The 13,420-nt window shown below is 51.7% G+C and overlaps 1 protein-coding gene across 1 annotated transcript in view; it reads right to left on the minus strand.

Moving 5' to 3' along the window:
• LOC142047367 (lanosterol synthase-like) overlaps positions 1-10,872 on the minus strand; it is a 60,102-nt gene extending 49,230 nt beyond the window's left edge. Inside the window, 2 exon segments of the mRNA XM_075069814.1 lie at positions 9,977-10,152; positions 10,791-10,872. Coding sequence (XP_074925915.1) covers positions 9,977-10,011 — 35 coding nt within the window. The 5' untranslated portion in view covers positions 10,012-10,152; positions 10,791-10,872.
• Between the last annotated feature and the right edge of the window lie 2,548 nt (positions 10,873-13,420).

Raw genomic sequence — 13,420 nt, forward strand, 5'->3', positions numbered from 1 at the left:
ACAACTCCTGGTTAAAAGCAACATTTTGCCATGAACCAATCCTGTCCCGCTGACTTGAATGTTCATGGCAGTTGGCTATTGCTGCTTATTAGCTACATGAGCTTATAAATGGCATGATGCTTGTTAGCTACATTTTTGGATGAAAGGCTCCACTGGCAGGCAGGTTTATGAGGCAGCAGCCAGGAAAGGAAGTGCTGAGACCTGCCATCCCTGGCTGCTGCCTCACAAACCTGCCTTCTGCTTATTAGCAACTGTTGGATCACAGCAACTTCTTGCTGCCAGCCAAGGGGTTGCTAACAAGCGGACGCACTGTAGATTTGGGGTTGTTCTGGCAGGCAGAGCTCCCTGCGGCACACTGACCCTGTGGCAAACCCCTCAGTCGGGGTTCAGTGGCAATTTCAGCTCCCTGCCTCAGGTCACTTTTTAAAGAGCCTAAATATGGACAGAGGAGTGAACTGAGGCAGCCATTTTGTAAATACCTCGCCATGAATTGTAAACTGACAGTGTCACCTTAACACCTTGAAGGTGTGAAAAGGGCTTCTCCCAGCCACAGGTACAGCCCCTGGCCAGCATTCATTTCATACCAGAGCCAGTGAGCTCCCTAGTTAATAAACACGGTAACCAATAATGCTCTTAAATGACTGGCAAAATATTTAATGTAGGAAACCTGGAGTTGCAAGACTGGGTCAGACCAAGGGCTCCTCACACCCAGCGACCTAGAACAGACAGACTGGGTCAAACCCAGGGCTCCTCACACCCAGCGACCTGGAGCAGACAGACCTGGTGAGACTAGGACCCTTGAAACCTTGTGACCTGCCACTGGAATCAGTCAGTAACCTTAGGTCCTGACAGTTATTCTTTTCTTAACCAGTTAAGAGTTAGTCTTTTGCTTCACATAATTGAATAATTCAATAATAGTTAAAAGAATAGCTCATAGCCCCATGAACACAGGAACCAGGACATGCAGTATGGGAGATGAAAGGCAACAAATATGTGTTCTTTGATCACACACCAAAACACACATGGAAACTTCTCCCGTAATCTGCAATCAAGCATTACAATTCATCTGATGAGGCAGTATGATGAGGACTAAGGGGCCAGTGAAACTCAGGTACAGTTTGTCATGTGCTCAGGTTCCAGATCCCACACCCACACCATATTTATTGACTACAAAGGAGGTGTTGGTTCACAAGCCAAGGGAATTGCTTAAGAGGAATTCTCCATTTTTCTGCTCTCTGCCACGTCGACTAGCCCCACACCTTGTTTCTCTAGACTCACACAAAGCAGGTAAGTTCCTCTATGACTAGGCCTTCTAAGTGACCCGCCAACTCATTCACTTGGGCCCAGACCCTCAGAGCTATTTAGGTGCCTAACTCCCACTGATTTCAAAGGGAGTTAGGTGCCTAAATACCTTTGTGGACCTTAGCAACTTAAACATTGATACGGGATGGTGCTCTGTGTTAAAACTCTATAAGAAGGCAACTTCTCATGCTCATGGCACCACTGCTGTCTGACCTCCAGGTCACAGATGCTGGGGCGAGCAGTGGAGCTGCCTCTTACATTGCTTCCAATTCAGGCTGTGCGCTCAGATAGTGGCAGGACCTTGTGTTCCCAGCTGTTCTGGGGTGAGTTCAGAGCAATGGCTCAGCCCTGCTATTTGTGCCTTGGAGTGCAGTGGTTCTGTGGCTTGCCTTCAATGCATTGTTCCAGGCCCCTTTCCTGAGGCAGGTTGTGGGGGTGTCCAGCCACGTTGGTTCCACTGATCAGGTTGCCAGATGAGAGAGGGAGTAGCCTGAGTGCTTCCCCCTCCCACCAGTCAACTCCTGGGAATAAGGCAGCGACTCCTATCAGTGTCATGTTCCCCAGCATGTCCTGTAGATGGCAGTGCTATATTGCAAATCGTCCGCAGAGAGCAGGGCATCTTGACAGGTCCCAAGCACATTGATTTTACTTGGGAAGAATTCCTTTGACTTCCCCTGAAGCTTATGGGAATAATTTAAGTTGTGAATGTGAGTGAGATGTGTTCTCAGCCGCTCCAGGTGGTCACTTTGCATTCTCCAGATGTACTGTCCCTCTTGGTAATATCTGGGATCCTGGTCCCATGGACAGAACTGGCTCTGCCTCCCAGCTGCCAGGCAGGGGGAAGGGCTGTCAGTGACAGATTGGCAAGCCCTGCAGGATGGAGGAGATCCGGAGTCTGTTCTAGTGCACTACACAGGGTCTGACAGCAAGGGACTCCGCTCAGCCCTGACCTTGGATTCTAACAGTGGCATTTATCAAGTCAGTTCACCTCAGTGCTCTCATTTGTAACATGGAGCTAGCAGCACTTAGCTCACAGGGGCTCTGTGCCATCGAATGAGCTGCTGCTGTATAAATGTTACACTTCACTGCAATGCACACAAAGCAGTCACCTCCTCTCAGGACAATTTACAGAACTGTCCCTTGGAAAACTTTTCTAAATAGAGGTGACTAGGTGTGGCACCTCCCACACTCCTCTCCTGCAGCCCAAGGTGGATCATGGCATAAAGATTCCCGTGAACATCCCAGGCTTCCTTTATATAAAACAAGTCCACTCCATTTCGAGTGGTCCCAAAGAATCATGTTGATTCTCGTAAAACACTGAACCTTAGTTCATTTATCGTATAACTTAATTTACAAAGGTTTGGTCAGGTGTGCTGGGATCTACAAAGCCCATACTGGGCACCCAGGGGTGAAGGAGCTGCTCTGGGTCCAGCCAGTCCTGCTGCACCTGCGAGAGATGCACAGACAGGAGGAGGAGCTAAAAGGAAGCAGACCCGCTCACTGGGGAGCAGGCCAGGGCTGAGAACAGACCCACAACTCCCAGCGCCTGAGGAACGGGACAAGGATGGGCAGGCTCTCTCCCTACAGCAACTGCCCACAGGTCCCTTCCTGAGGGAAGGGAGGACCTGCTTCAGATGCCTCCCTGGCAGGGTGTATTCCTCTCCTTCTCATACAAACTCAGTTTGTTTGTGTTAATTCCCTGGTTTGGTTTAGGGACTCTCCCAGCAGGGGAGAGACTTGGCACTGACCTTACTGCTGCCCAAGAGAGAATGGTCACACCTGCCCACGAGGAGGCATCCAATGGTGAGCTGACCCCCTTCACATGCCCTTGCTACAGACTGTGAGCAATAGCGGGGTGGGATGTGGCCCAGGGAGGACAGCCTTAAGGTGCTCCTGGGCGTCAGACCTTGGATAGCCCTCACAGGGCCCTGGCCTGGTGTCATAGCTTTCCTACTCAGATCTGAACCTTAGAATTCAGAAAATAAGATGCTAGCATGAAACCTCCAAGCTTAATTACCAGCTTAGATCTGATAGCTCTGCCACCAGCCAGATTTCCAGTGTCTGGGCCAACTCTGGTCTCTCCAAACCTCCCTGGGGGACCCAAGACTCAGATGCCCAGAGTCTTACAACAAAGGGAAAATACCCTCTCCCCTGTCTCTCTTTACCTCCTCCCAGGCTTCCCCTCCCTGGATGGCCTGGACGATCACCCTATTCAATTCCTTGAAAGCACAAAACAGAGAGGACCATTCACCTTCCTCCTCCCATCTTTTTCCCCCGCCAGTCTTTCCTGAGAGAGACCGTAATCCTGGCACAGAGATTCCTATCCCTTGAGCCTCAACTAGAAAAAGAATCCAACAAGTTTTAAAAGAAAAGCTTTATATAAAAGAAAGTAAAAGACATAAAAATGGTCTCTGTATCAAGATAGAACAACAACAGGGTCATTGGCTTAAAAGAAAACTGAATAAACAGCCTTATTAAAAGAATATACATATTAAAACATCAGCAAGCTACACACATGTAATACAAAAACAATATAAAAACCTATTGTCTTCTAGCTTTTGTACTTATACTTGGAAACAGAAAGATTAGAAAAGCTGGAGATAGATAGATACCTCTAGAGCCGAGAGAGAACAGAGACTACAGACAAAGACACACACCCAAAAATTCCTTCCCTGAGCTCTGAAAATCCGGTTTCTGATTGGTCCCCTGGTCATGTGTTTGTTCCCTTTGTTAACCCTTTACAATGTATAAGAAACATAACCCTTAGCTATCTTATTTATGACCCTGGAGCCTGCTGGAATGGGAGGCCGGGCTCCTTACCAAACCACCCCTCCGCACTTCCAAGGGACAACCCCCCGACCACTAGGCAACATCCCCAAAAGTGAAGGCCATCACATCAGGAAATTGCATTGCAGGAAAATTTGCCATCTGTCACACACACTGAGAGGAGCGATAGTCCTCACTTCATAGACTCATAGAATATGCAGAGGTTGAAGGGACCTCAGAGAGGTATCCTATCCAACCCCCTGCTCAAGCAGGACCAACCCCAACTAAATCATCCAGCCGGGCTTTGTCAGCCTGAACCTTAAAACCCTTAAGAGAAAGGAATTCCACCACCTCCTAGATAACCTATTCCAGGGCTTCACCACTCTCTGTGTGAAAAAGTTTTTCCTAATATCAGCCGAACCTCCCCACTGCAACTTGAGACCATTGCTCCTTGTTCTGTCAATCAGGTAGCACTGAGAACAAGTCTAGATCCATCCTCTTTGGAACCCCTTTCACGTAATTGAAAGCAGCTATCAATCCCCCTCATTCTTCTCTTCCGCAGACTAAATAATCCAGTTCCCTCAGCCTCTCCTCATAAGTCATGTGTTCCAGCCCCTAATTATTTTTTGTTGCCTCCGCTGACTCTTTCCAATTTTTCCACATCCTTCTTGGTAGTGTGGGGCCAAAACTGGGCACAGTACTCCAGATGAGGCCTCACGATGTCAAACAGAGGGGAATGATCACGTCCTAATCTGCTGGCAATGCCTACTTATACAGCCCAATGCGCATAGCCTTCTTGGCAAACAGGGCACACTGTTGACTCAATTCCAGCTTCTCTTCCACTGTAACCCCCTAGTCCTTTTCTGCAGAACTGCTTCCTAGCCATTTCGGTCTCTAGTCCTGTAAATCAAGTGAATGGGATATCTTCATTCTAAGTGGCAGACAATGCTGCAGCTTGTCATATTGTTGAAGCCTCATAGCTTTCATTTTGGCCCAGACCTGCTAATTTGTTTAGGTCCCTCTGTATCACTATCCCTAACCACTCAGGCATATCTACCACTCTTTCCAAGATTAGTGTACTCTGCAAACTTGCTGAGAGTGTCAGTTGATCCTATCCCGCAGATTTATTAGAAGAAGATATTGAACAAAACCAGCCGCCAGGACAACTCATTGAGATATTAGGGTGGAAAGGGACCATTCAAGAGATCATCTACTGACAACCCCTTGCTGCAAAGCAGGACCAATCCCAAATGGCCCCCTTAAGGATGGAAACTCACAACCCTGGTTTAGCAGGCTATGCTTCAAACCACTGAGCTAATCCTCCCCCCTTGAAACCAGCTGCCAACTAAGACATGGAGCCGTTGATAACTACCTGTTGAGCGCCGACAATCTAGCCAGCTTTCTAGCCACTTTATAGTTCATCCAACTGCCATACTTCTTTAACTTGCTGGGGCAAGAAATACTGTGGGAGACCGTAATCAAAAACCTTTGCTAAAATGTCAATGGGAATAACACATCGCACATGCTTCACTCATAGTCCACGAGACGCCAGTTATCTCCTCATAGAAGGCAATTAGGTTAGTCAGGCATGACTTGCCCTTGGTGAATCCATGCTGACTGTTCCTGATCACTTTCCTCTCCTCTAAGTGCTTCAGAATTGATTCCTTGAGGACCTGCTCCATGATTTTTCCAGGGACTGAGGTGCGGTTGACTGGCCTGCAGTTCCCCAGATCCTCCTTCTTCCCTTTTTTAAAGATGGGGCACTACATTAGCCTTTTTCCAGTCATCTGGGACCTCCCCCATTCGCCACAAATTTTCAAAGATAATGGCCAATGGCTCTGCAATCACATCCACCAACTCCTTTAGCACCCTCGGATGCAGCGCATCCGGCCCCATGGACTTGTGCTCATCCAGTTTTTCTAAATAGTCCTGAACCACTTCTTTCTGCACAGAGGGCTGGTCACTCCCTCCTCCACATACTGTGCTGCCCAGCGCAGCAGTCTGGGAGCTGACCTTGTTCGTGAAGACAGAGGCAAAAAAAGCATTGAGTACATTAGCTTTTGCCACATCCTCTGTCACTAGGTTGCCTCCCTCATTCAGTGAGGGGCCCACACTTTCCTTGACTTTCTTCTTGTTGCTAACATACCTGTAGAAATCCTTTTGTTACTCTTAACATCTCTTGCTAGCTGCAACTCCAAGTGTGATTTGGCCTTCCTGATTTCACTCCTGCATGCCTGAGCAATATTTTTATATTCCTCCCTGGTCATTTGTCCAGTCTTCCACTTCTTGTAAGCTTCTTTTTTGCGTTTAGGATCAGCAAGGATTTCACTGTTAAGCCAAGCTGGTTGCCTGCCATATTTACTATTCTTCCTACACATCAGGATGGCTTGTTCCTGCAGCCTCAATAAGGAACTTCACTCGGACACAGACTGCTACAGATCAGGGACAGAGGCTGCGTTCCTGCCCCTCCCACCCCCTGTCAGCTCAACCGCCCTTGGCAGCACAGAGTTCAACTCTCTTGTTATCCTCTGGTAAGACCAAGCAAAAGTTCAGAACAAAGCCACAGGATTTTTCAGAGCCTGTGAAGGGGGAAGTGCGGTGATTAGAGAGGATGTGGGGAGTCAGGACCCCTGGGTTCTATCCCTGTCTCAGAGGTGGGTATCTGTCGTCTGTGGTCAGAGCAGGACTCTGGACAGTAACACCCTTGGGAGCTGGTGGCTCCTGACATCTTGCTCTAAGCCTGGAGGGGACAGCAGCCAGTCCCAGCCCTGCCCTGTTCCTGGAATGCTGGGCAGAGATGGAACATGCGGGGCACTACCACCGCAACCAATCAGAAGGCAGAGCTCGGAGGCAAGGGTCGGTTTACATTCGATTGTCGACTGTTGGTGAAGTGGAGCAGAGCGAGATGTGTCACAGCCTGGGCGCTCCCCACCCAATGTCCCATTGCCGTGCAAAGGGAAGGTTGGAAACTGTGGGTGTTTCCGGGTGCTGAAGGACCTCAGCCCAGGCGAGACCATCAACCCGGAGGCTGAGGACGATCCCAGGTCAGGCTACCAAGAGACGCCGAACTGTCCATTGGACTCCAGGCCAGGGAGCCTCAGCACCACCCTGCCTGCTCAGGGGGAGCCCTTGTAAGAAACCCCAGGTTTACTTGTGAGTTTTAAGTTGGCCAACGCGTACATCACCCTTCCCAGAGCAGGTTCCCAACCCCCGCTCTGCCTGGGCTGGGGCTAGGAGGGAGCCAGAGGCGTGGGGGAGTTAGGCCCCTTGTGAATGTTGGGGGTGGAGGGTTTAAGATATTGTCAATGGTTTAATATTCTAGTTACTCCTCTTCTTTCCTTAGCCCCAGGTCTTTCTTCCCTCTGCCTAATAAAGCCCCCCTCCCCCCCCGCCCCTCTGGTGTCATTACTGGGACACTGGGATAGTTATTTTCTCCCCTGTGCATTGGTCTACACCCCTAGTGTATTATATGGTACTAAACACTTCCCCAGGGCACAGCAGCCCTTGCGACCCAGGCACTAGGAGGGGCCCCCTGGAGTGGAGTCAGCAGGTGCCAAGAGAAGGACCCCAAGTTCCATCGCCCTGAGGGAAGAGGGGAGAAGCTCCACTGAGCAACAAGGAGAAGGCTTGAGCCAGGCCTCAGGGCAGGGGTTGCAGAGCTATTGGCTTCTCTTTCTGGCTCTGCCACTGCCCTTCTGTGGGACCCTGGGCAGGTCACTTCCCGTCTCTGTACCTCAGTTCCCCATCTGTCCAGTGATGGTATAGACATGTCTCACCCCTGGTAGTAATGAGTCCTGATCAAATCATGAGTGTTAAATCCTCTGAGCTAACAAGGCAGTGGGAGGGTTATTTGAGCAGGAATCGCTGCTGATCTTCTGGGCACCTTCCAAGCCAATAACAACCCGTCTTTGGGGATGTACTGAAGAGCAGCTTTCCTTGGGTAAACCTCACAAGAGTGATCCCATAGTGCAGATGGGCTCAGAGTGGGGAACAACTTGCCCAGTGTCTGAAACCAGCCAGTCACAGGCTCCACTCACCACCTAGGGCCCCGTCTCCTGGCCTCTCTGGGGATTGGCTCTTTCCAGCTCTGACACCCCCTTCTGCAGCTGGTTCACATGCTCTGCCACCCTCTCTCTTTGTGACTCAGCATCTGGCATAGCAAGAGCAGCCTTCACCTCCGCTGCCGGCTCTGTGCCACTTGCCCAGCAGCTGGTAGGGGATGTGAAGCCAGGTTCCAGCTCAGAGACCCTACAATCAACAGCTACTGTTTGTACAGTGCCAAACCTTGTACTAGTTCCCTGGGCGGCTCCTACTTCACCTCCACCAGGCTCTTTCTCCACCGTCCTCTTGTACACCCCTTCCTCAGGATCAGGTCCCCCGAGCTTCTACAGGGTCCACACTACAGCCTCTTCTGTTCTCAGCTTCCTGCTTGCCTATCAGCTCAGCCTGTTCCTGTCCAGATTACCCAAGAACCATGCTGTTGCCAATCCCTTACTATCTAATATCTAAAGGTTAATTTATAAGAGACAAGAAAGAGGAGAGAGTTAAAATGGTCAAAGGAATCAAATACACACAATCATTACAAAGTTCTTGGATCAAATTTGTAGCAGTGATGGAATAAACTGCTGGCTTATAATGTCTCTGGTAACAGCCAAAAGATTGGAAGGTCCCCAGTCCATTGACTGTAGAGTTCCTGTTAGTATAAGTCATAGAATCATAGAATATCAGGGTTGGAAGGGACCTCAGTGTGACGAACTGGGACTGTTCTTAATGTTTGCTCTGAACACTGTGTTGGTGCCTCAGTGTCCCCTAGGCAGTTCTTAAGTATCTAGGTGGTGGGATAAGGGTGTGTATTGCTCAGAGTGAAAGGGCCAGTCCCCTAAATGCCTGGCACTCTGTCTCTACAACTGTATGCCTGGCCCTCCTCTGCAAAGGTGCCAATGAAGTATTGAGACAAGGGATCAGGTGACCTCCTGGCCCGGGAAGGAGCTGAGCAGAAAAGGAGGCGGGAGGGGGTTAGTCTGGAGCTTGCTGGGGACAGGAGTCGAAGTGCAGACCAGGGGTCTGGCTCACTGCCCCAGAATGGACCTGGCGAGGGTCTGGTTCGCTGTACTACAAGCTCTGTTAGACTCTGTTCCTGTCATCGAATAAACCTCTGTTTGCTGGCTAAGAGTCACATCTGACTGCAAAGTGGGGTGCAGAACCCTGTGCTTCCCAGGACCCTCGGGTGCGCCGCTGTGAAAGCACACGAGGGCAGAGGATGCTGAATGCTCCAAGGAGAGACCCAGGAGGTGAAGATGTGTGCTTCTTGCCCTGAATAAGTCTGCTCCAAGGGAGAGGAGGCTCCCCAAGTCTGACTGCTTTGTGGGAGCAGTTCCAGAGCATCGCCGGGACCCGTGACACTCAGGAGGTCATCTAGTCACCCCCTGCTCAAAGCAGGACCAATTCCAACTAATCATCACCAGCCAGGCTTTGTCAAAGCGTGACCCTTAAAATACCTTTAAAGAAGGATGAGGTCCACCACCTCCTAAAGTAACTCCATGCCAGTGCTTCACCACTCTCTGAGTGAAAAAGTTTTTCCTAATATCCAACCTAGACCTCCCCCACTGCAACTTGAGACCATTACTTCTTGTTCTGTAATCTGCTACCACTGAGAACAGTCTAGATCCATCCTCTTTGGAACTCCCTTCAGGTATTTGAAAGCAGCTATCAAATCCCCCCTCATTCTTCCATAGTCCAGAGATCTGAGCAGGAAAGAAGCAAAACGGTGATGCTTCCAGAGTTTTTTATAGTTTCTCCCATGTGGAAGGAAACTCATTGTCCCAAGCAAAGCCCCCAGCACAGTTTGTGGAAAAGTACAGGCACAAGATGGAGTCCAGTGTCACATGAACTGGTCACATGCCCTTACATGGTTTGATGAGTCAGGGCAGGGGCCACAGCCATTACTCATGTTCTGGTTAAAACGTCCATAGGAAAGTCCATCATCGGGGGGGAACCTTCGTCTATGGCCCACTGTGTTTGTTAACGGGCCATCAACTTGAATAGTCTATTTGCAATGTGCTGGCTAGACTGGATGTAAACTACCTTGTGGGTGTCACCCCAGGAGCAAACACATTTGAAAGACAGGTACATAGTCAATATTCACAACTTCAGATACAACAATGATATATGAATACAAATAGGATAATCATATTCAGCAGCTCATAACTTTTCCATTGACACCTTACATGACATACTTTGTACAAGATTTGTCGCAATTATATAACGTGATAGCAACAATGATATACATGGTCATATTTCATTCGCGTAACATCGCAAAGCCTACAACACACAGCCATAGAACCCAGGAGTCCTGACTTCCACCCCCTTGCTCCAGTTACTGCAGCAGATCCCACTCCCACTCCAGGCCAGGGCCATTGGCAACAAGGGCCAGGTTGCAATTCCCAGCTCTGAGAGGCAGTGCCGTAGTGGTTAGTGCAATGGCCTGGCAAGAAGGACCCCTGGGTTCCATCCCTGGCTCTGTCACTGACTCATGACCCTGAGCAAGTGGCTTCCCCAGCTCAGGTACCGTTCCCCATGAGAGAGTCTGGGTCCCCAATCCCTACAGCCCAGGGGTTGGAAGACTTCAGGAACATGTGTAAAGTGCTGGGGGATCATGAGCTGGGAGGTGTCATCTCCCCACCCCACTCCCCCCCACACACACAAAGTCAGTGTTCTGGTACCTGCTGCTGGCCTGAGAGTTCCCATTCCTTGGCAGTAGGACCTGCTCATCTTTTCACAGATGTTGTTGCCTGCCCAGTGTCTGTACCCGCCCTGCCGGCCAGGCAGTGTAACACCCCAGGGCAGGACCCCTCCAGCCTGGACTAGGAGATAAAGGAGAAGGGAGGGGGCAGGCAGTGACCTGGAATATCTGCCTCCAGAGATGCCATGCAACGTTTCCTTATCAGCGTCTCCTTTCTGTCCGGGGATGGCAGAAATGGAGGATAATCTTCCCCAGCGAGAGACTGATTTCTAAGCACAACCCCCTGGAGCCCCTTGCTCAGAGGCTGGGCAGCATGTTCCCTGTCGGGTGTTCTCCAGAGCCAGCTCCAGTGTGTTTAGAAATGTCCCAGCCTTGGGCCCCCAGCCCTTCCCTTGTAGGAGACTGTTCCCCAGCCTGGCAGTAGAATCACAGAATCTTAGAATATCAGGGTTGGAAGGGACCAGGGGCCAGACCCTGGGAGGTGCTGAGCACCGGCTACCCCCATTGAAATCAATGGGCATCCAGGCACTCCACTCCCCAGGACTGGGCCCTTCTGAATCTGAACTGGGGAAGTGTCCCAGGGGAAGCCTGGACTCCTGAGTTCTCTCCCCTCTCAGGCTAGGTAGGGAGTGTGACATGGGGCTGCAGGAGGGAGCTGTTTGGCCAAACTAACTGCAGGTGTCAGTCCCTGACCCCACGGCTGTGAATGGGGGAGACTTCCCTGGTGTCCCAGTGCCAGGATGGCGCAGGGGAGCTTTGGGAGCAATCTGTCCTATCAGCTCCTGCTGGTGTGTGCAGATCCCACTCCAGGTGCCCCTTGGGGGACATGGGTGAAAGGGAGTCGCCCGAGCTGGGGGGCAGACAGGCTTATTGGCAAGAGGCTGCGTTGCCCCAGACTCACAGCTACCCCCGCTCAGTTCCAGGATGGACGTGCTAAGGAGGGTGCGGAGGAGGACGGCTCTGCGTGTGGCCCCGGAGCCAGCAGGAGGCAGCTGCCAGCAGCCCCAGGCAGAAAGGGCCCCCTCTGTCCCTGCTGGGAGGGAGGCAGCCACCAGCCAGCCCAGGACATGGACATGGTTGGCCTTCCTGACCAGCAAGAGACCAGTTCCCAGAGCAGGCACTGAGTGGGGAGAGGCGGCATCTGCTCTGAGATGGAGGTGCCCCAAGTTCTGCCCAGGCAGGAGGGACCCAGCCCATGAAAGGAGCCAGGCAATGCAGCTCTGGGTTTGCTTTTGCTTCAAGGCCAGCCCCCAGGAGTCCAGCCCTGCAGCCCCGCAGGAGGCATCTCCCAGCCTGCTTCTTGGTGACCTCCCTGCATCTCCAGGGCAGGAGATGGGGGGACCCTGTCGCAGCACCAGCAGCTCGGCCTGCTCCCGAGGGGACAGCGGACGTTTCCTGGGGGGTCCCTGGAGCACGGAGGCTGAGTGCTCCTCCACTACAGGTGAGGAGACCCCCTGGTCACAGGGAGCAGTAAGGGGCCATTTACACCCCGTGCCATGTTGCTCTGTCAGTCACTGGGGGAACCCAGCAGGGGCACCAGAACTGGTGGGAGAGGGGGTCTATGGCCACCACACTTTAAAAATGGGAGGTCTGTGCCCACCCACTTTTTAGCATGGGCATAGTGTGAGGGATAGGGGGCTGCATTGCCCCCCCTCCCCAATTGCAAGCCTCAGGCAGGTGCAGACCGGTGCAGGCAGGGCCTGCTCTTCACAGTAGAGGAGCTGATCATCAGCCAGAACAGCAGAGAGTCCTGTGGCACCTTATAGACTAACAGACCTATTGGAGCATGAGCTTTCGTGAGCTTGAGCTTTCGTGCTCCTCACCTAGCCCAAACCCTGATAGCCAGTTTATATCCACCTAGCTCCTCACCTAGCCCAAACCCAGCCCCAGCTCAGGCATGCTGGAGCTGCAGGAGTTGGGGCAGGGGCACCTATCCTGCAGCCTCACCCCGAGATCTGCCGCAATGGGGAGAGGCACCTCTTCTCCACAGCCCAGGAGCTGTATGGGGAAAGAAAGCTGAGGGGAGTCCTCTCTCTCTGCCATAGCCCCAGAGCACCCTCCAGCTCCCCAAACCCCTCATCCCTGGACCCACCCCAGAGCCCACACCCCCAGATGTAGCCCTCACTCCCCTGCACCCAACCCTCTGTCCTAGTCCTGAGCCCATTCCCACACTCCGAACCCCTCAGCTCCACCTCCGCTCCATCAATTTTGTTATGTGCACCAATATGAAGGTGCTGTGTCACACATCACCTCCATATTGGTGCACATAACAAAATTCATTCTGCATATGGGTGGGAAAAATTAGAGGGAACACTGCTCATGGCACTCGCTCCCCCATTTCTACAGTGGTTCTAGCGCTCCTGGATCCCAGCCAAGGGGTTTGGTCTGATCTTCATGAGCCCAATGACGGCAACGGGAGTTGCACAGCCACCCCTGCAGCAGGGCATGATGGGAGCTGCTTGCAATTGGGTGTCTGGTGTTCTGGGGGTGGGCTCCTCCGCGGGAGTACAGGGCAGTTCAGGGCTTTCTCTTCCATGAGGCCCTGGGGCTGAGGGGATCGATGTGGGACCCTCTCTGCCATTGGCAGTGGGAAGCATTAACACTATTGTC

This window comes from Chelonoidis abingdonii, chromosome 10 (assembly GCF_003597395.2).
Source record: "Chelonoidis abingdonii isolate Lonesome George chromosome 10, CheloAbing_2.0, whole genome shotgun sequence".
NCBI lineage: Eukaryota > Metazoa > Chordata > Testudines > Testudinidae > Chelonoidis > Chelonoidis abingdonii.